The 22,910-nt window shown below is 44.9% G+C and overlaps 1 protein-coding gene across 3 annotated transcripts; it reads right to left on the bottom strand.

Moving 5' to 3' along the window:
* PLAT (plasminogen activator, tissue type) lies at positions 1-21,613 on the bottom strand. Of its 3 annotated transcripts, none has more exons than XM_090257996.1 (14): positions 21,492-21,613; positions 10,957-11,052; positions 9,983-10,025; positions 8,491-8,628; positions 8,000-8,110; positions 7,513-7,687; positions 6,822-6,913; positions 5,472-5,646; positions 4,872-4,957; positions 3,769-3,964; positions 3,527-3,663; positions 3,212-3,352; positions 2,176-2,342; positions 1-906 (listed from the first exon to the last, which is right to left on the bottom strand). In XM_090257996.1, the coding sequence occupies exons 2-14, from the start codon at positions 11,029-11,031 to the stop codon at positions 748-750; spliced, it is 1,695 nt and encodes a 564-aa protein (XP_090114122.1). In that variant the 5' UTR covers positions 11,032-11,052; positions 21,492-21,613; the 3' UTR covers positions 1-747. The 3 variants fall into 3 exon arrangements, with proteins under 3 accessions (XP_090114122.1, XP_090114123.1, XP_090114124.1); XM_090257997.1 differs by lacking the exon at positions 21,492-21,613 and adding an exon at positions 20,677-20,724; XM_090257998.1 differs by lacking the exon at positions 8,491-8,628.
* Between the last annotated feature and the right edge of the window lie 1,297 nt (positions 21,614-22,910).

Here is a 22,910-nt window from a genome sequence, read left to right as displayed (position 1 = left end):
TGAAAAATATACCTGATTTTATTATTTTAGTATATATAATACAGAAATGTGGCAACACAAAATAAACACTACAATGGATTGATATAAATATGCTAAAGCCTAGTTTATCAGTTATTAAAATAATACAATTCTTCCAGTATAAAGTTTATAAAGAAAAGATTTACACTGTACATAAAAGGAATTCCTTCCAAGAGCTGTAGACTGGAGAAAGGGGATCGTCACATAATTAACTTAAAGGATGGCTTGAGGAACATGAGCTGGCCAGCCAGCCCATTCCTTATTAGGAGGCCCAGGTCCCTGTTGGGCTTTCTTGTGACTATAAATAGACATTCTATTTCTAATGCAATACTTCTCTCCTGAAGGATCTAGTTACTTTTTACTAGAGACATGCTTTTATCTTTGTGGTCCCATTTCCAAAGCTGTTCAGGTTGACAGATGAGGAGGTTGGGTTTTTGTTCTACCTCTCATCTGCCCTAGATGGTAGTGTTCTGGGAGGGGTTGGCTTTTACCTGTCTCTTTGTCTGACAGAAATACATTCTGAAATCAGACTTTAACCCCTGAAGGCTTCCGAAGTGGGAAGTACCTGTGAAAATATATCCTCTCCTCTCTTCTACTGGTTCTCCCCTGACTGGTACTGTGTGATGGCTCATGGAGAAATCTGTGTAAAGAAGCATTCTGCCTTGGTGTGTCTTCTCAAGTGGAGGAAGGCAAGGTCTGCCATGATTTCAGGGAATTGGGTGTTGTTGGTCATGGGTGCATATTGTCTTGAATCCAGTCTAGGTAATTAGTAACCTTGGTGTATACACCTGGAACGTCTTTCTGCCCACAGCCAACACCCCAACTGATGATGCCAACCAAAGTCATGTGGTTGTCCTTCAGACACACCAAGGGGCCTCCTGAGTCACCCTGCAAAAGAGAGAACAGGTTTGTTGTTTGCAACAATGACAGACTCTGAGTAGAAATTAGGGTTAATGTTTGTAGTGCTACTATTGTACTCTTTGTAGTACTTAGTTCACAGAAGAAAATTTTTATCTCAATGATCTTGATCCTCTACAATGTAAAGTAGAACTGAGGTAACTGCTTAGACCTTTTGGGCCTCAGCCTTGGTTTTAACTCCACCACTTAAAAGCTGGGTGGCCTTGGGCTAACTGTGCTTCAGCATCCTTAGCTGTAAAAGAGAGATAATACTACCTACTTGATGAGGTTGTTATGGGAATTAATTGGAAGAAAGCTTGAAAAGCTCTGAGAACAATGTATGTAATACATTTAGTAAAACTCTTGGTACTTGTTTACTGTTTTTACTGAATCAAAATGATTTTTAACTTGAAGTTTGCAAATAATCATGGTTTCACTTTGCATACAACCTTTATGTGACTGTTGACAATGGAGGTTTCTGAAGAAACTCTTCAAAAAGAGACCAAAGGCTGTCAAGGAACCAAGGGGCAGGGGTTGCTATGATTACTTTATAAGAACAAAGTCCACAAAGTCTTCAGTGCAAGAGCCTGGCCTTCCTTGTTTTTGTGTCCTTCTGACCCCGGCCCCTCAGTGAACAGCCTACACACCGCAGACATGAACATGTCTCATCAATAACACATCCTTGGATACATTTCAGTCCTAATATCACAGGTTGGTCCGTGTCCCACAGGCCAGCGTCTTGTTATCATGAAATAGAAGTACAATACTAACTCCAGTAGGAATGCCAATACAAAAAACTTTAGATGATTTGCTTTCCCAGGTTATTAGGGCTGAATATAAGTTTTTAAATCTCATTTCTCACAAATCATCTCTATCCAACATCCCAATAAATTGCCATTCATCCCTCCCCTGCTATAAAGCAGACTGTAATCCTCCAACACCTACAGATGTCAAGAACTTAATTTGTGTTGCTTTGTCCCCCACTTCAATACTCATTTCATTGCTTGGGCTTACAGGAAATCCTGTACCAGGTGGGGTTTCCTGTGCAGACACTGGGGAAATTTCCTGCAGCTCAGGTTTCTTAAGTTTGGGTAACTTTGATCTTTCTCCAGTTGCTTCACTCTCTGAGGCCCGCATGTAGAATCCCCAGTGCCTCACCAAGATGAAATCACTCCATTCTGGCTAGAGGTTTTTTCCTTGGTTAAGAACCTGTTGGCCAAGGGACGTTTTTACCCTTGGAGAGAGAGACCTCGCGCTTACCTGGCAGGCATCGTGCAGGTTTGCCTGGTTCCCTCCGCTCCGCGTGTCTCCAGCACACAGCATATTGTTGGTGACGGTTTTGTTAAACAAATACTGGGGCTTGCAGCGGCTGGAGGGGTACAGCCTGACATGTGCCTCCTTTAGCCGCTCAGAATAGAAAGGAGACGCTGAAAGAGAGGAGGGAAAACATCTTTTGGTTTTAGGGAAAGTTGTCAACCTTTTGGAAGGAGAAGGCCTAATTTTCTAATAATAGCTAGCTAACAAGTATCAAGCTTTTACACATATTAGGTTGAATCCTATGAAACTGCCAATATTTTAGTGTTTTGCCCCATAAAAACAACAATTTTATAGAGCCGAACCAACATTTCTCCATAGCAGCACTACTGACATTTTAGACCAGGTTTGTTGTTTTTGGTTTTGTTTTTTAACCAGATAATTTTTGTAAGGGGCTGCCCTGTGCATGTTAGATGTTTGGAAGCATCCCTAGCTTCTCCTCACTAAACGCCAGGATAAACCTCCAAAAATGCCACAGACATTGCCAAGTGTCTCCTGGGGCTCAAAATAACCCTCAGGTGAGAACCACTGGTTTAACCTAATATCTCATTTAATCTTCATAACCTAAGGAGGGAGCTAGTTCTGTCCCCATCTCACCAATGGGGAAACTGAGGCTTGGAGTGGTGTAAAATAAAAACCCAAGCCAGGATCACAATGCAAGCAAGGAGCAGAGTAAGGATTTGAACTCAGGTCTGTGGGATTGTAGCCCAAGTATCACACCCTTAATTACCGTCTTCACTCTTATCAGAACCTTCTTGAAATCTTAAGCTCTTCAAAGCACTGGTGCTATTCAGACCTTTCTGGACCTGCACAGTGACCCTGTGAGGTAGGGAAGGGCAACGATGGGTTGTCACTACACAGGGAACTTGCCCACATTGACTAGAACCACGCCCATGACCTCTTCTTCCTCTGTCTGGTCAACCACTGCATCCCCTGCTGTCCTGCAGACAGACAGGATGGGCCGTGACTTCCTTCCACTTACACGCCTCATGCTTGCCGTAGCCGGACAGTTCACACTCCGTCCAGTCGGGCAGCTGCAGGTCAGCTTCCGGGAGACAGGCGGTGCGGACAGCGTCACTCTCTTGGGCACATTGCTGCGAATCCGATTTCAGCTGCAGCAGGGCTGGGAGGCAGAGGGAGAAAGAGCAAAAGCCCTGTGTGAAGAGCTGCTTCTGACTTTAGGGGAGGAACAGAAAGGAGAAGGCAACAGTTTGGAAAGAGGGCGCTAGTGCACGTGTGGGTGTGCGTTGTGCGAGCCGGAGTTTGAACTGGAGCGGGGCGAACGATGACATCTTACCAATGTCATTGTCGTAAGTGTTGTCATCGAACTCCTTATGGACGATGTATTTTTCTACTCCAAATTTCTGCTCTTCCTCTCCAGGGACCAAGCGGTATGTTCTGCCCAAAACCACCCTAAGGTGGTGGGTAGGAAACCTAATGGGGAAACATTCGGACATTCTTCTGTGAGGTTTCCTCTAACCAGCCTGGTGTCCAGGCCTTGCAGAGCAGGAAAACCTACTGAGTTCCCCAAGTCCTTACCTCTCCTGGAAGCAGTGGGCAGCAGAGAGGACCCAGCAGGAGCTGATCAATATTCCCCCACACAAGAACCTTTCTCCCTGCGACCTCCTGTTCTGGACAAAGATGGCAGCCTGCCATGGATGAGAGGTGATGTCCGAGTAGAGTCCTCCTTTAATGCGAAATTGAGGCTGCTTGTGCTGTCTCAGGCCACAGGTGGCTGGGTGAGGAAAGGCAGAGAAGGGAAATCAGATCTGTGGTCCTGAGGTGAAGTCCTTGGGCACCCATCCTGCGTTCTTCTCTTGGGACCCCAAGTTTCTACAGGTTTCCTGCATCTCTGCAGGTTGGCACAGAGTGATATAACAGGGTCCATAGTGATAAAAACCGCAGCTTTCATTCATTGAGTACATAGCACATGCCAACTGTATATACACTGTCTTTAACCTTCACAACACTGAACTTCAGAGAAGCCGAGACTTTTTTGCCCAAGGTCACAATGGCGTCTTCATTAGAACCCAGATCTGTCAAAATCCAAAACTAGGTATCTCTCTGCTATGCTTCATTACCTCTTGTTTTTATCTGCCCCTACTTCCTGGTTTAAGAAATAAGGAAGCATTACAATTTTCTCCTGGGGAACGTCTACCCCATTTCTTTTCCATCTACTCAATCTTGCTCATCCTGCAAGGCCCAGGCGAAATCCTACCTCCTCAGGAAGCTTTTCTAACACTCCCCGCCCACTAGGTTCAGAGCAAGCTTACTGATAGCACTCCCTGAGGACTCACTACACAAACTTTGGTTGTGAGCTGACAGTTTGTGTCTTACCTGCCCAGTTAAGACTCTATGTTTCTTAAGGAACATTCTGGCTGATCTGTGTGTTCACAGTAACTGAGGAATGGTAATCTTTTCTCAGATAATTTCCCATGCATGGGAGAGACTATCTGCCCGACCCTTGCTTCGGCCATGGAAGCTCCCTCCCCAACAAGGCCTAACCTTCCTAAAAATCTGGCAGCTACACAGTCTGAGCTAAACAGCTGTGATGGCCCAGGAAATGGCATGGCAGAGGAAATGGTCAAGAGGAATGGGCAGTGAGACTGGGGCAAGGGACGTGGCCAAGGGCCGGCCCTTACAGCACTGGGGAATGTCACAGTATTCCCACTTCAACTCATGGTCCTTCCGCACGTGGCACCAAGGCTTGGCATCCCCATCTGGATTCCTAGATGATAAGGAGAGTTGAAGGCTTTAAATCATATTTTAAATCACATCTCAAGCCATGTAAGAGGGGAAGGGGACCCAGTGAACCAATGACAAAAACATGGAGCTAGGAATGAGGATCCTGAGCTCTGGCCTGGCTCTGTCACAGACCCCACGGAAGGAAAACAGCTTTAACTTCAGCAACCTGACATTCTCATTTAAAAGAGTCGTTGGGAGGAACTGTGAGCTGTGCTGTGAGGAAATGCTTACAATTCGTTGGAATAACAGTGCCATGTGAGAGCGGAACAGATGAGGAAAAAATGACCACAGGAGAGGACCTCTAACTTGGAATTTGGGTTGGAAAACTGTGGACTTTGATTTTCATAATAGGTATTATTCTAGCAAATGAGCAGGTCGGGCTATATAAGAGTCATGGTTTCTTTGCACTCGGTGGGTCTTCCGTATAATTTTAGGCATTAACTCCCCAGTCTTGCCCTTTGCCCCGACCTGAGCCCTTCCAGCCCTGTGCTTCCTACCGGCAGTAATTGTGTTTGCCCAGGCCCAGTGCCTGGGCGTTGGTCTTCCATGCTGTGTAGATCTTCCCCAGCAGGGCTATGGCATTCCATGGCAGGCAGGAGGCACCAGATGTGGTGAGGCTGTGCGTACCACGGTATGTTAACCCTTTTCCAAAGTAGCAGTCCCCATTATTTTCTGGAACAGAAGAAATTGAAACTGAAACAAAACCAATAAAATGCTAAAGCAGGGAAGTTGGAGTTTGCCACAGAACCTGCAATGGAGCTATTGGCCTGGGGAGTTGAAGGAAGGCAGCCTATCAGTGAGAACGGAGTGATACCATCCCATCTCCCTTTTTACTTCTTCTTCAAGCCTTTTTACATAGGGACGGCAAATGGCTTTCTTTTGGCATGTCAACATCCATCAACTGGTTATGGCTTCCTAGATTACTTTGTTGGAAGAGACTCTGAGGGTATATTCAGGTTCGGCAGCAAAGATTGCTGTGTTTAATTAGTGATGATTATTCCTGGAGCTGCTTTGAAAGTAATTATGGGTTTCCTTGTTTATATTTGACAATGAACCAAGGTACTTCAATGGAGGGATATGTGAGCAGACCCTTCTTAGATTTTGCCTGCCAGTGCTCTGAAAGATTTGTTGGGCTTGGAAGGAAAAGAGAGTGCTACCTATTTTCACCTTTTTGTCCCTCTTTTATCCCCATCTGAAATTGACAAAATATACCAGCATAGTAAATAGCATAATTAAAAGGGACCTTTAAGATCATGTAGACCAGTGAGTGCAATTTAGATATCAGATTCTGGGAGATAGGGAGGGTGCTTTAGCATTACTGTAGAGTCCTCAAATTCAAAGGTATATCAGCATCACTTATCGACTGAATGCATGTTATTTATATATATAACTTTAAAGCATCTTTTTCATACTGTTGTAATAAGTAACATTATTAATTGTGAAAGCCCTGCTGAATTCATAGTACCTTTGGTAATTTAGTATTTTTAAATCTGAGAAATTTTCTCACATTAAAAGTTAAGAGAGAAAGGGGGGAGATAGGCCCATCAACCCAAAAAGGGAGAACCCCCATTCATTCGCAAAAGGGCTGGAAACCACTGATCAGTGCCAGCTTCCCCTCCGTGGATGAGGGAACCGAGAATCAGAGGCGTGAAGAGATCAGCTCAGGCCAAACAAACGCTGGAGGCAAGCCTGGGTGAGGACCTAAGTCTCAGGGCTTTCTTTCCTCTGTAGCCCAGATGATTAACATCCTACTACTCTGTCCCCTCAGCTGTAGAAGGGTTGTCAGCCTGTCCTCTAGACTCCTCTCCCTGTGACACCATGCGGGAAGAGGGGGTGGCTGCACTTACCCTTGGAGCAGACGGGGGTGCTGCAGAACTCTGAGCTGTACTTCCCTGCCTTGAAGACATAGCACCAAGGTTTTGAGTCTCCATCTGGGTTTCTGAAAAATCAGTCAGGGAAGGCCATGGGACATTAAAAGGGGAATTCCTCTCTCAGGTCCAATGACTTTGCATGCTCTTCCAGGGAACGGGTCGGTGTATTTTGGTTGTACACAGGATAGTTGTGTCATGTTAGATAGAAGTATGACTTGCTTATTGTCTTCATTTGGAAGTTAAGTGTGGTTTAAGGAGCTGTGTATATGTGCCACATTGACAAGGGTGGGCTGTGAAGATCAGTTTTGTGTGTTTACTTGGCTAGGCTATTATGCATAGTTCTTTAATCAAACACCAATCTAGGTGTTGTTGTGAAGGGAGTTTGTAGATGTGGTTAACATCTGCAATCAGTTGACTTTAAGTAAAGAAGATTATCTTTGATAATGTGCGTGGGCCTCATCCAATCAATTGAAGGCCTGAGGAACAAAAGCTGAAAAGAAATTCGTATCAACTCCTGTCTGTTTCCAGCTTGCTTGCCAGCCTGCAGATTTCAGACTTGCCAGCCCCACCAACTGCATGAGCCCATTCCTTAAAATAAATCATGTTGTATATACATAAAGCTCTCACCAGTGGAAAAACTACTCAGTAGGGAAGACAGCCCTCTCACCTGCAGTAATTGTGATTCCCGAGGCCCAGCTTGATGGCACCTGGCCTCCGCCCATTGTAGGGCTTCCAGGTCAGCATGCTGCTATTCCAGTTGACACACTCAGCCCCACTTTCCGCTGTGCTCCATGTGCCCCTGTAGGTGACACCCTGGTCCTTGTAGCAGGTGGCACTGGTATCTGATTGAAAGCAGGAAATGCAATGTTGCACATGTGAATCCCGCCCCCCCTTCATTTAGTTCTCAGAGAGGGTCTCACATCTGCTGCTGTCATCACCCCAAACCAATGAGGCAGGCTGGCTGACTGGTGGTGGAACCGGACTCCAGATTTACACCCATTGGGTCCGGCACTTTGGTTTTCTAACCAACCCTTGGATGACCCTTCCTGTCCCCAATCCCTACCCACACCCCTATCACCAGAGATTTCCTTTCTGGGTAGATTTGGCAATTGGGATGTCAGTCCCTCTCTCGCAGCCACTCACCTACCACTCACCTATTTCACAGAGTTTCCCACTAAATCCTTCAGGGCACTGACAGACAAAATCTGAGAAATACAGAGCCTGCCAACATGTCCCCCCATTGAAGCACCTCGGTTCGTTGCAACCTGTCAAATAGAAACAAAGAAACCCCTCATTACTTTCAAAGTAGCTCCAATAATAATATGAGATAAAATATTAACAGTGCTGTCTACATGGCAGGCATTATTCTACACCATTTACAAAATAGTTCATTTAATTCTCACAGCAAACCATGAAGTATGTACTATTGTTCTCCCCATTTTACAGAAAAGGAAACTGAGGCTCAGCCAGTGAAGGTCACATGGCTTTGCTCCTTTTTTGCTCAGCACCTTCACCTTGCCTAAGGCACATCATGCCTAGAATCTCTCTTTGAAGATTTGAACGTGCTGGGGACCAATAAAGACAGGGTTTGGGCCAAAAGACTGGACCCTGAAGCTCAAAGCCTTGGTCTCAAGTCCATACGTACTTCTGATGGGCACGGAGTGGCACTGGGACCGGCCGCTATTGCACCAACAGTGTTCCACCCGGTTTTTTCTGAGCATGGGGCGCAGCCACGACTCATGTTGTCGATATATCATCTGGGTTTTTTCATCTCTGCAGGTCACTATAGTGAAAGACAGGCCGATCTCTTAGGGCACAACTCACCAAATCTGATGCTCCACCTCCGGTCTTGCTGAGGGAATGCCTGTCTCACTTTCTATATGATGCCCTCTTTAGTCCTTTCTTACTGTTCACTGGAACACAACAAACTTCTAATATTTTGCCTCCAAAGACCCCTTTTATTGTTTTTTCTCTGATGGGCCCTCATGTCAAAAGAATGTATTAATCAAGGTACATTTATTAAGTTATACTCTATTTTTTCATTTTAATTCATCAAAACTATACACATGTATATAATCACCTACCAGAGTTTTTAAGCCATATGAGTATTACCACACTGACACAATGCATTTCTGCCCCCAAACAAAGATAATTGGCATTTTTGTCTGTGCAGAAAATGTGCTACTTTTATTAGTATTTTTGAAAATATAATGAAAGTATAATGACAATAGTTTAAGTACTATTCTTTCCCTCTTTCTGTTTGCAAACCAGAATGCCAACTTAAAACATTTTTAACTTTTAATTAGTTAAGAAGCGACATATGCTCATGGTAAATAATGCTACGCTATTGCTTCTTTTGAGGGTCCATGGGGGCAGGGCACCCTTGTGAGAAACACTGTGCTATCTATCCACCAGTGATGGCATTAAGAGTTAAGGTGTGACTCACTCTGGGGAAACTTCCACTTTAAAAGGGATGTTGCAAAGTCTTCCAGAGTCAAAGGAACTAGTTCATGATGGAGGAGAGATGAAGGCCCTGGGTTTGGGACTTGAAGCTGGGCCAAGGGTCCTTCAAATGAGAGTCAAGACAATCCATCCAGCTGTTAGCATTTTCTATTCTTGGGATCCTAACAGGAATGTTCCTCAGGTTTCTAGATTCAGCTCTAGGTGACCCAGGCTAGTAATCCCTGTTTTACTACCGAAAGAAATGGAGGCACAGAGCTGCCCAGTGGACTCTGGTAGGGAAAGATTCCGAAGACCAGGACAGCGCCACCTGGCGGCAGCGTGGGCTTGGGCAAGTCACCAAATCTCATCTGTGTAACAGGACTTAGGGCCATTGAGCTTGCAGGTTGCCACCAGCTTTGTGACTCCCTGACTCCTTGAGTGCATATCTGTCCCTGTCTTATCAGACCCTGGCTCACTCGCTTTGGCTACCTGGGTGCATAGTGAGTGAGAGATTGAGGGATAACTCAGGCATCTCTGCAGAATTGCCCTGTACAACTTCACCTTCACATAGCTTAAGTTATTAGCTGGTGGGTAGAAGATACATCCCCCAACAGAGCCTAAAGCACCCTGAGCCTCTGAGCCCTAACCCTGCCTCTTACCTTCATCAACCCTTCTCCACCTCAGTTTCATCTTACCTCTGAATGATCTGGCTCCCCTTCTGAATCGCCTGTGAATTTCCTGGAAAGAAACCAGGGGTGGAGAAAGGATCAGCACATGCTGGGTGTCTTAAGAATAAAGTTAACCAATCCAGAAGACCACCCATCAAGCTGCCAATCACATGCCACCTTCCCAGAGAGTCCCCCTCAGGTTAACTGGCTCCATGTGGAATGTCCATTTCCTGCCTTCTTATCTAATTCTTCCTCCACTTCTAGACCAGCACTGTCCAAAAGGACTTTCTGAATGAGGGGCACGTTTAATACCTGTGCTGTCCAATATGCAGCCATTAGTCCATGTGGCCACTGGGCGCTGGAAATATGGCTCGTGTGAGTGAACTGAATCTTCTATTTTATTTAATTTTAATTCAGTTTAAATTTAAATAGCCATAGTGGTTAGTGGCTACCATACTGAACAGTGGAACTACAGTGCCCACCTCCTCCGTGTAGCCATCCCTGCCTGCCTCCCCTCGTCAATCCTGTTGCTCAGGTGTTGCTCGTTTGGCCTCCTGATGCCCTCTGCTGCTGAGCATCTTCAGAGAGCATGTGTACTGCAGAGCTTCAGTCCCAATTAGGTAGCAAGCAGCATGAGGATAGCTTGCCTCCTTCTATGGCTCGCAGCACTTGATTTCTTATATAAATACTTTATGGATGAATTCTAATGCATTCTTTAAAAAATAGCTCCAAAGAAGGTGTTCAGAGGCAGTGGAATAGAATTAAGAACTGTTCCCTCAAGTCTCGATAAGGGCCTAGGTCTGCTGACGGAAGCCTGACTCCTAAGCATCCCATATAGAGGGGACTGCGTACATGCGTTTGGCAGCTTCGCTGGCCCTCGGGCCCTTTGTCTCTGCACTCTGACACCATCCCCACCTTGGGGCTCCTGGATACACGGAGGAGCACCTGGAAGGACCACAGCCTCAAGGGGCGAGGCCCACAGACGTGAACTGCACACCCACCTGACTGGGCAAAGTGAAGACAGCTCCACAAAGCAGCAGTATGCACAGCAGCTCTCTCTTCATTTTATTCATCATTTCCGCAGTGTCCCTTAAATTCTGGAAGAATAGGGGGGAAAGCTTAATTGTGTGATATGAGAGGTACAACAAAGTTCCAGAACCTGCAACCTGATCATGTCCCAGTCCTCCAGAATCAGTTTCCTCAACAGGAAATGCAATCACAAGTGTCTGGAAGATGATATGTGTGTGTGTGTGTGTGTGTGTGTGTGTGTGTGTGTGTGTGTGTTTAAATAATAGTATATATATATATTTTATTGTGGCAAAATATACATAACATAAAACTTAGCTCTTAACCATTTTTATGTGTGCAGTTTAGTGGCATTAAGCACAATCACATTGTTGTGTAGCCACCACTGCTCTTTCCAAACTCTCCTCTTCCTGAATTGAAACCCTGTACCCATTAAACAATAATTCCCCATTCCCCTGGCAGCCAGCTTTCCACTTTCTGTTTCTATGATGTTGACAACTTTAGGTACCCTATATAAGTGGAATCACACAATGTTTGTCCTTCTGTGTCTGGCTTATTTCACTTAGCATAACATTCTCAAGGTTCATCCATGTGGTAGCATGTGTCAGAAATGCCTTCCTTTTTAAGCTGAATAATATTTATCTACATGGACCACATTTTGTTTATCCATTCACCCATTGGAGGCCATGGGTTGCTGGAAGATGATTTTGTCCAGATTCCTATGGGCTGATGGGCACTTACTTCTTGGCAGCCCGGGGACCATGTTGAGCTGGCTTGGTTTTCCTGAAGTGAATTCCTGCCCTGGGGTTGATGAGACAGAGCCACAGTAGTGTCCCCTCTCTGACTTTTTAGAGGAAACTGTAGGGATTTTATTGCTGGCACATCACAGAGCCAGTCCACCTCAGATTGCCTCAGGATCCCTGGGTTTCTTTGTCCAACAAAGACAAGGCTCCCACAGGCCAGCCCGCCCCTCTCCCCACGGCTCCCTCAGCATGTCTATCTCTTTATAAACAGGCCTGAAAAAGTGCAGATGTGCAGAAAGGAACAGAGCTGTCTGGTATTAGTCATTAAACTCAGATATTCCTGGACCCCAGATTCCCAGCTTTCATGTGTCCTTCCCCAGTGATCTTGCTCTCAGCAGTTAAAGTAGGTTAGTTGGTCGGGATGTTATTTTGTGGTCTGGCAGGCCCACCCATCCCTTCGTCCATAAGAATTAAATTAGGGCATTTCTTCCCTTGACTCATTTCCCTTCAGTCACAACAACTTTTGGTGCCACCCCTCCCTCTTATCCCAAGGATCCTAAGCACCCTGTCCTGGATCTGGCTCTGGCTCTGGTTCCTTCTTTATTTGCCAAGAACTCCCCTATTGGAAGTGCCATCCCCTTCACATGGCTCCCTTCAGAGCATAAATAAAAAATAAAGGATGGGAGGGGTGATGGGAGACTGTTTAAGCTCCAGTGATTCTGTCTGGGATGCTGGTGACAGGCAGAGCAGGGAAACTGGAGCTGGGGGTACTGGGGAGAGTGCAGGAGGGCCTGGTCAACCATGAATCCAACTCAAGCAAACCCAGACTGCAAGCTCCGAGGGAGTCTTGCCAACCGCTCACCCCTTCCCACCTCCCCTTGCCTACTGTGAAGGAAACAGAAACTCAGATGGGGTCTTTGTTCAGATTTGGCATGCCCAGGGCCACCTTCCCTAGGCAGGGAGGGGTGTGCTCTTTGGGGGTCCTTTTTTTTAGAGGAGGAAGCTTGCTACTATTCACTGGTTTCAGGCAGTTTCAGAAGAAAGAAGGAAGCCATCCAAAATAGGAGCCCACAACAAAACCTTCTGAACACAGGGAATCATTCTGGATTTTCCTTATCAGCAGTCCTTAAATTTCCCCTTTCTCAAAATTCCTCTTAAATTCCCTACTTCATTTTATCTCATTACTTATAACCTTTATAAATAGATCTTCTCAAATGTATTCCCCCCTTTCTTCCTGACCTTAATTATTTTCACATATTTATAGATGGTCCCATCTTTTATTATTGTAATCAAGCCTTGAGGATAGGGAGACCTCTAAACTCTGCAGACTTTATGAAGAAATTCTGAATGAAACAATGAATGAATGAATAAATGAACCACCAGCCGAACAAGGAACTTAACTTGCTGCCAAACCTACCAGTCTTTTTAATATTGTCATTCACCCAAGGCCAGGGGATTGGTGTAGTCTTTTCTCTGGATGCCTGCCAAGTTACTGTTTTTTTTCAAGAACTCACCATCTTCCTAAATGGAACACAGTTCCAGATGTTGGAAATTGCAAAGTAGAAGTGAAGTATAACATATTCGCACTCCCTGGATAAACGGGGGAGGGGGACCAAATGGGCAGGAGGAGCCTGACTTAGGGCTGGGTGCAAAGACTCCAACAGCTGCATCATGTTAAACCCTTTTGCAACTAAAGAATCAGCCTAATGGGGAAAGGAATATATTTGTGTCTTCTGCTCCTGGGAAAGTTAGAAACTGTCTCTCTCCCATCAGTCCTTATCTTCTTCTGCCTCTTTGGCTTCCCTGGGCCTTCAGCTGATCCAGTGCAAATGGGTCTCACAGAAAAACAATGTGATAGCTCCAGCCTCCCTGCATAGAGGCAATGAGAGCAGCTGGATAGGCTGAAGGACTAAGAGGATGACAAAGAAATGAGTCACCCCACCAGCAGACAAGCAGCACAGTCTGAAGAAAAGGGAGAAAGAGAAAAGGGAGGATGTGTCCTTGTTTTGCCTTTGTTACAGAGGTGGGTGTAGAGCAGTGGGCAGTGCCTGGACAAAGAAGAAAGTAAATACCAGAAATGTGGGCTCAGACTTGGGCCCATGGGGCCCATGCCAGGACAGACTTGCACCCAGAGGATCACAGGCTCCCGGCAAAGGGAGAAGTGCCAGGTGCTGACGGTGAGGCCAGGGTGGGAGATGAGATTTGAGGAAGGAGTATAAGAAGTCCTTCTGGGGTTCACTTTATAAAGACTTGTAATTAAAAAACTGTGTGTCCTCTTCTGTTTGCTATATTTGATGATTTCCCAGAATCAAAGAACTAAAAAGGAAAGGAAGCAGGGGAAGGAAGGTAGGAAGGAAGGAAGGAGGGAGGAAAGGAAGGAAGGAAGGAAAAGGAAAGGAAAGGAAAAGAAAGGAAAAAGAAAGAAAGGGAAAGGAAAGGAAAAGAAAGGAGAGAAAAGAAAAGAAAAAAGAAGAGGAAAAAAGAAAAAGAAAAATCCATGAGGATTCTCACTTTTGTTAGAGTGGACTCTGAATCACTGGAGGAACCGCTGTATGAGAGGAACTATGGGCTGGCTGTAAAGCCTTCCACCCCCAAGGTCCTGAGGCTCCAGCCCTGGCACACCCACCCTTGCACACAGAGTTGATATTTGCAGATTTGCAAAAGCAACGCTCTCTGGTGGCTGGAGTTCAGCAGACACAGGGCTTGACAGGTTGACAAAGACTTCATGCAAATTAGAGAAACAGGGCACATGACTTGGCGAATTAAGCACAGCCTGGATTTCAAGGACGCCAGGGCTGGCACCCTTATGCAGGCCACAGCCTGCACGGCTCCATGCAGTGAACTCACTTCGTAGGCTTCCACAGCATCTCTGACATTGCTGCCTGGAAGCCCTGTGGGGTCCCGGGGCTGCAGCAACTGAGCGACTCTCTTCAGGGGACCCTCTAGACAAGTGTGAATGATGACTGCTCTAGGCAACAACTGGAACAGTGATCTGGTAACCAGAGGGGGTCACTGTCCTCGAGCCCAGGATGTGTACCATTCTGGCTGAGAAATCAATGATCACGCCAACCAGAAACTCAGTGTTTGTGCCTGCAGGGGTAACATGGGGGCATGCTGATTGTTGGGCTGGGTGAAGTCACTGGAGTGGAAGCAGGACAGCTAGAGGAAGGACCTGGGGGACCGCAGATGAAGTACTGTCCTCAGTGCCTTTACATTCCCTTTGCTTTACCTTTTCCCTTCATTGTCCTACCTTCTCCACTTTCCTGCAGAGAAATCTGCTCTCTGAAAAGGAACTGATATACGCATGCACGTAAGGTTAAAGTGATTGAATAAAAATTAAAGTGCTGCCCTTTCAAAAGCATCTGGATTGTGAGACATAAAAATCTATTCCCAGGGATGCAAAACCGAGTGCGCTGGACCCTCAAGGTTTCCTCCAGCGCTAACGTTCTGTGGTTTCCGTTGTGAGAACAAATGATATAATGAGTGTACACATGCTGTGTAAACTGTAAAACACTTATAAATGGGTATAAGTACTTTTATTTAAACACTCAACCACCTGCTATAAAGTGATTTGCAATAAAGGAAATACACAAATGCAGTCAATCAATCAGTCAAGTAATAGGACTCTAAGTACAAACAATGCAATTGCCCCAGATGTTACAGAACTGGAGGGTTTTAGTTTACCCTTTTGCCTACAAGAAGAGTCAGGCCCATGAGCAAGGTAGAGGAGGATGGAAATTGCAAGGGAAAGACAAAAGTAAATTGATACTATGATCAAATTTAACACTGTGTGCAAGGTTTGCAATCTGAATCTTTGGTAAAGAAGATTCTTGGGTTATTATTGTGTCTCTCTGGAAATCTGAGTACGAGAAACTCAGTCTGTAAGACTACCAAATATGCTACAATGACTCATGGCTTTAAAACCAATAACACCCTCCCTCCTCCCTCCACCCTTACCCTCCACCCTCCAACCACCGTGGCCCAGAATGGATGCCAACAACTATTAGAAAAGAAATGGTTAGAACTCCTTGGAACAGCAAAGGCATGCCACTAGAGTAAGGACAAGAGACGAGGTGAGATGGGAGGAGGAACCAGGCCTCGGAGAAGGTGGTGAACTCCTTCAAAAACTCCCTTTCATCTGAGCCAACAGCCAAGGCTGGGACAGGAGCCATTAGTTTGGTAGCTCCAGTCCCATTCACACAGGTCCTGCTTTTTAAAGAGGCCATGATCTCAGAATAAAAATCAATTTCAAAAATTGCAATCATATAAGCAATTCTTAACCTTAAAAAAAAAGTACCTTTCTATGTGCCAAAGCTTATTTTCTCTCTTCTTGAACAGAACTTTTAAAACTAGGGGACAGAGAGGAAGAGTCTTTTTATTATTTCATCTGATCGATTCCAATGAGGTGGATAGAATAGAATCCTCTCCTGCTCCCTGCCTGTCTCCACTCAGTCACTCAGGGCAGAATTCTCTCCAAAGCATGTGCAAAATCTAAGTCAGATGACATTAACCTGGCCACTCAGAGAAATCTATACTGAGCATTGTCATTGCCCCGATATTCCACCCTCTGCCAAGTAATCCTAGTTATTTGGGGGAGCCAAGAGAGTGTTGTCTATGGGTCCAGGAAAATAGAAGTCCATTATGCTTCCTCCCAAATAAAAACAAAAAGAAACTCTTTTGTAATAAACTTAGGTCCTTGTAAAGAAAAAACCAGGTTCAGCTGGCAAAAGCTAACTCGATTAGTCAGTGTGATAAAATGTTAACCCCAAAGTCTGATCTGAATAAACTCTGTAACCTAATGTTAATCTAAAAAAGCCTCTTGTTAAGCAATGAGCATAGTAGCCCTGCTGGTCCATTCCACTCCCTAAAGCAAACATCACTGCATGGTGGTTAAATACACAATAATTTGATAAGTCTTCAGAAAACCTCCAGATTTCAGCACACTTGAATCACGCAAAATGATCAGAAGCTTTCACTGCATCATTACAGAAATTTGAATATTTTCAGCATTTTACGGAATTCACACAAAAGTGATGTTAGAGTATATTTTTGAAACTTGAGTGAATTAAACCCACTTGTTCATCACGTATTTGAGTAAATACTACGTGCCAGACATAGAGTTTATAAAATGCTTTTACATCCACTGAATCATTTAAGGCAATACTATCTTATTTTTACAGAGAAGAGAACTGAACTTCAAAATAGTATAAGGGACTTGGCCCAAAGGAGACACACTTGTTAGAGGTGGCATCGAGACCCAAATACCGGATACCCAGTTCCAATAATCCAAAACCTGACACTCTTTTCTTTACTCCTTACTGTGTCCTGATGCTATACTGTAATGTTTTTAATGTGTTCAAAGTTGATATCTGAGAGAAGCAACATGTCCCAATGTGAGGGGCACAGCCTCTGGAGTCTTAACGTCAAACTCTGCTTACTGCTTACAGGCAGTGTGTGGTTGCTTGGTTTTTCTAATGGGCTAGTCGTTTGCACTTTGCTGAGTTATTACAGCAATAAAGAAGCAGGTAAAGGCCATACTTAACGGCTGGTGCACAGTAGGGTTAACTGTACTTACTGCCATGGGTGTCCTTCAGAAATGGGAGCACCAAAGTTTATAGCTTCCCTCTGGAACAGAAACTAGAAGCTGCCAAGGCAGACGGGATCCTCATCATGTTCAAGGGTTAATAGCAAATACTGTTTCCTAGGTCATTTGGACATCTTTGATGACCCATAACCAGATTCTTTACAATTGAGAGGCTCATGTCCTTCATCTATATGAACAGATCAGTATTAGCAGGAGCCATTATTTCCTGAATATGTGGTGGAGAATTTTATCCTATCTTTAATCTATGTTTTTATTTGTCTTTCCTAGGCCTATTTACACCACACATGCCTGGGCTTCAGGGGACACAGAGAAGCCGGAATTAGAATTAGTGGCTAAGAAGCGGCAAGATGAGGCTCTCCTTCTGATAAGGCCCATCTGATAGAGAACACAAGAATGTTTGACAACCAGAGACGTTATGTGAGTGAAATAAGGAAACTGGAGCTTCCCAGAAAAACAAAACAATACAAAAAAGCATTTGCTTTCTCTCTGTAGCCCAGGTGCCAGACACCGGCTCTTGTTACAATGAGGCAAGATGGAACAAGTTTCTCTTTTCTTGTGAACATGACAGAATGTGAATAGCCAGCAGAGAGGCTGACTGGTAGTCTTTTGTCTTTTAGATTACTCATAGTAGGTTCCTGGGTAGTTTCTCTAACCAGCACTCTGCCCACTACCTTCAAGGAACTCAGCTGATGTGCAGAGATCTCTAACGAAGGGGCTCGAGAACCACCTTGGTTGCCAATCAGATCCCTATCCCATCTACCTCAACCAAGCTCAGTCTAATTTCCTTCTTTTTTGAATTCACAGGTGATCATTTACTTACTCTCTGTATTCACCATCAAATGGTTATTGAGCACCAACCGAGCACTAGGCACAGGCTCGTGGTATAAAGACACACATGTTCTGTCCTCAAAAACTCATAGTTTAGGAAGGGGACAGACAAGTAATTAGAGGATCATAGTTGACTGTGATCAGTGCTGTGATATGTAGGGCAGGGGTGCGGGTGAGGACAGAATGTGGGAATGAAGAAGAGATCTTACTGGAAAGTGGAGGAGGGAGATCTGGAATGGATACTATATAAGCTGTTTATTGAACAGAAGTAGGAGTGAACCAGACAATGAAGTAAGGTATTCCTGACAGAGCATGTCCCCAAGATGGGCCTACTGCTTGGGACCCAGGATACTAGCAACCAGACCCTCTTACTGTTTAGAGCAAACACCTTTCTTTGGGCAAAGCAATATAATTCACACACCCCAGGGTTTCCCTCCCAGGGTGTTCCTAGGAAGAAGAGTGGTTTGAAAAGCCCAAGAGGTCTAAGGATGTTGGGGCCTTTAGGGAAAGAGCTCAATTTGTACTCCCTAATGCCTAGTTTAAGTTAATGCAATATTTGTGACTATATAATAAACAGAAGAGGCTCATCATAACACAAAGGTCTTCCAGTACCCGGGTTCAACCTGACCTAGGGCAATCCCAAACAGACCTCTCCAAGTCACTGGGGTACATGTTAGGAGCATCACATAGCCATCCTGTGCACCTCAGCTGGACCTGTTGGCCAAGAGTTACTTTTTGGATCATGGCCTTTGGCATGGATGGTGCTGGTCAGCTGCTAGGTGACCTGATTATATTAGTTCTACAGGGAGGACAGCTGGTTAGCATTTCCTGGGTAATCATGATCAGTACCAGAACTTGCCTGAGTTATCCCTTTAAAATATATTTATGAAATGCCTGCTGTGTGCCCAGCACCTGGTTCATTTTGTCTTCTGTGATAGGTCTTAATTTTCAGGTGATCTGTTTTGCTACCCTCTTCTACAGAAGTCCACTTCCCAGGCAGGAGAGTAGAACATAAAATGAACAAAATATGTAAGTAGACAACTAAGCCAAAGTCAGGAGACTATGTAGTCGGACTTGGGATTGGAACAGTGTAGATGATCTCTAAGATTCTTTCAAACTCTAACTTTCTCTGAGTCTGAATCATCCTCACTTTTTAAAAATTAACTGATTTGATTTAAGACCCATCACATGATTTCATGAGCTGGTTGAGTAGGATGAGATTTACAACCTGAAACTATAAACAGAATTTATCTCCATGCAGAGCAAATAGCCCAAAGAAGGAAAAAACAGAGTATTCTCTGCTCACTCATTATTCATACTAGCCATCTTATCAGACACAGCTGAAAATCACAGAAAACAGAAATTTTATTCTGAGATTGCAGATGCACATGGCAAATAACCAAGTGAAACATTTTAACTCAATACCCAAATTTTTCCTCGCAACCACATACTCGATATCTCAGAGAAGTATATAGATTTAGAATTTTGACTGGAGCTAAGTCCACTATCATTGCCACCGCAGCCGTGTGATTGAAAATAATCTACACACACCCTGGAAGCTTTGGAAGTCCAGAAGCTAGTACTGCTCCTTCCAAATGATGATCCTAGCCAAAGGGCCCCTTAAGTTGCTATAAAATCCCATGACCAGAAAAACCCCTGCTGCAGGTGAGTAACAGGCCTCTTTGGACAGTCAGTTTCTCCAATGGCTCCGTGGTCCCCACCACTGATTTACAAAAGCCTTAGATGCTTATGGTCTCTTCAAGTCACCACCAAAGCTGCAGCTGCGCTGCTTGTTACAATAGTTTGAAAGATGCTGATCATCAGCTCTGCTCCTCAAGAGTGCTGGGCCCGGAGGAAATAAAGTCCTAGAGTTCTGCCTCAATTAGTACAATCTAGTAACAGCGTCATTGCTGTTCTTCAGCTACTCCCCAGCTGCATGAACTGTCCCAGCCTGCCACGAAGCAATTGAGAATAGCAGAGACACTGGGAGAATCTGATACAAGGCTTAACAAAACCAGCTAAGACAGTCTTAGAGTCTGGACAGAGACGGAGTCATTTGGACAGAGGGTAGCTATCATTTGCTCTTCACAAGATCTAGAGATTTGAGGATGGTGTCTCAGAACATTTTAGGTAGAAGAAATTAATGGATAGGATGGAGCTCTTTCTATGTTGATATTCACTATCCCTGCTGGTGCCCCGAATCTGACTCTGCTCTAACAGGAAGCACTCACCCACTAGCTCACTCTGATCTTCATATATTGATTCTGGACAAGGCAGTGTCCAGATTCCAGCATAAGCCTTCCTGCTTACAGGCAAAAATAGCTAGGAAGTCCTCTGGAGGTAACTCTACTTAACAGTTATATTTGCAGAATTCCTTCATGGGATTGTCAATGTACACACACATGTAATTTTTTTCTGTCATCAAGCAGCTGCGGGACACCACTGTTATTTTTCCAACGTGGCCACCAAATAAATCATCCTTACCGCACTTCTTTGTGCTTGAGATTGTCATTAGTTACCTGGGAGCTCAGAATGTTTTTCTCTGTGCCTCTGTCCCTTCCTCCCTCCCTCCCTGTGAGGTTAAGAAAATAAAGATAATAACAGTGAAAATCTAGAGAGACTTGATATGCTTCCTGCAGAGTGCTTTAGGAATAAAAGACATTGATGCTATTTTTTTTCTGTGTAATTGAAAACTCCTTAACGTGACCTCACATTTGCACACTGGGCAAAAAGCCAGAAGACAAAGCTATCCAGTGGAGATTCTGGACGGAAGGGGGGGATCAGAGTCCTTTCTCTCAAAGTCCCCTCCTTCTCTTTCCCAACACTTCCTACCTAATCATGCTCTGCAAAAAGGTGCCTCTCCCCTCCATCCCCAGCCTTAGTTTTTCCATGGGCTCACTGAGGAAGGCTGCTTCGCCAGACACCCCTCAGTGTCCTGCTGGCAGCTGATTTTACATGGCTTGCCCATTAGTCATGAGGTGCTCTTATTGTCTATTCAGAACATTTCTGTATAATTCTTTCACTTTCCCCTTTACTCTGCAAGCAGAGATTTCTTATCCAAGAAATAACTCCTCTATTCTCTCGCTTCCCCTGCCCAACTTGCCTGTCCAAAACACTTCAGCCTATTCCAATTAAATGCAGATTCAGAAAGAAATCAGCCTATTCCAATTAAATGCAGATCCAAGAAGAAATCAGCTGGATGTGACTCTAGCTAATCCCCTTTTTGCCTGGAGTACGAAGTCCGTCCCTCATTTAGGCATTCCTTTACTAGCCAGAAACACCTTTGAGAGAGAAGAGGAGCCAGCTGGACAGAGAGGCATAGAATTCAACCTACCGCCACTCCTTGACTTCCTTCCCTCCTGGATACGCTTTTTTTGTCAGCTTGGCTCTTGCAGGACCTCAGCGCCAATCACTCTGCACAGCTCCAGCCTCCTTTATATTGCAAGGCAGGGGGTGGGGTCGGTGGCCCCGAGTGGGCGGGTTTCTCTGCAACAGGAGGATGCCCAGTGGATGGGGCCAGAGGGAGCCGAACCAGGGCGGGCCTTTTTTTATAAAGAGGGGGAGGAAGTTCACTATGGAAGCTGCACAGCCCATCTTGGCTTTGGGCCAACCCGATTATTCCCAGTCCTGATGTCATCGAATCACAAGAATTCGGGAATTGGACTGGACCTTAAGAGTCATCTGTTTTTAGAATCCTAATCTCAATGATGTAAAAAGGACCCTCAGGATTAGCGGGCTCTAAATCACTATCACGAAAAGAGGTCTTTACAATTCTAAACAAATACTCACTAAGAAGACTGAGGGGGTTCTTCTGGAATCTCCGGCAGTAACCCTGTCCCTCTGGACCAGCTGCGCTCCAGGCGGAGGAAATGCCAGGGGAAGGGTGAGGGTAGTTGAGGACAGGCAGGGCTCACCTGCGCACCTGCAGTGGAAAGTAACTCCGCCTGGAATCTGCTTCATCGGGCACCTGCCCTGCCACTCCCCAGCTCCGCAGTCATGGAGAAAATCATTTCACTTCTCTGTCAAGTGAACCGGTGCTCACTGAAGTCTTTCCAGCTCCAGCATTCCCCGAGTGGGACTGTAGAATAAAGGGGTTGCAGATGCTGCGCCTGAAATTGTCACTACTACCCCTCCCTTGAACCGATGGAAGCTTTTCAGTGTGCTCGAGTTTGCTCCTAAATGTACATAAACGCTCCTGGAAACAGACAACCTGTTTGACTTGTTAACACCTTACAGATGACTGATAAAACAGCACTATATAGGGGAAAGGCTTAGTCTTGAGTCACTATACCAGTAATGAGAGAGGTGAGCTCAGTCAGTGTTTTCAATTACGCTGAGCTTTCACATCTGCGGGTTACGTTCCAATTAGAAACAATGTGTGTATGAGATTCCTGGCTCAACACTGGGCTCAGTAAGTGGCATGTGTTATTATTGGTTGATGTCTAGCTGAGACAAATGGTGAAAGTGAGAGAGAAGAGAAAGGATGTCAGGAGAAGGCACAGGTGGATGGAAGAGGAAATTGTGGGATGACCAGCTGGTCTAGGGAGGCCAGATGTCATATATTCTGATCTTAAATATGCTGATATTTGTCAAATAACAAGAGCTGATTCTGAAGTTGGAAAATAAGGCAGCTATAGCTGAAGTCAAACGGTTTTTCTGTATTTTTATCAAGATGTTAAGTCTGTCAATGGTCGTTATTAGAAAAAAGGAAATAAAGGACCAGTTAACTACAGAGCATTGGAGATAGGACATC

The sequence above is a fragment of the Furipterus horrens genome, unplaced genomic scaffold (assembly GCF_987537825.1).
Source record: "Furipterus horrens unplaced genomic scaffold, mFurHor1.1.pri manual_scaffold_12, whole genome shotgun sequence".
NCBI classification, from domain to species: Eukaryota; Metazoa; Chordata; class Mammalia; order Chiroptera; family Furipteridae; genus Furipterus; species Furipterus horrens.
This window is presented reverse-complemented; position numbering and strand designations above follow the sequence as displayed.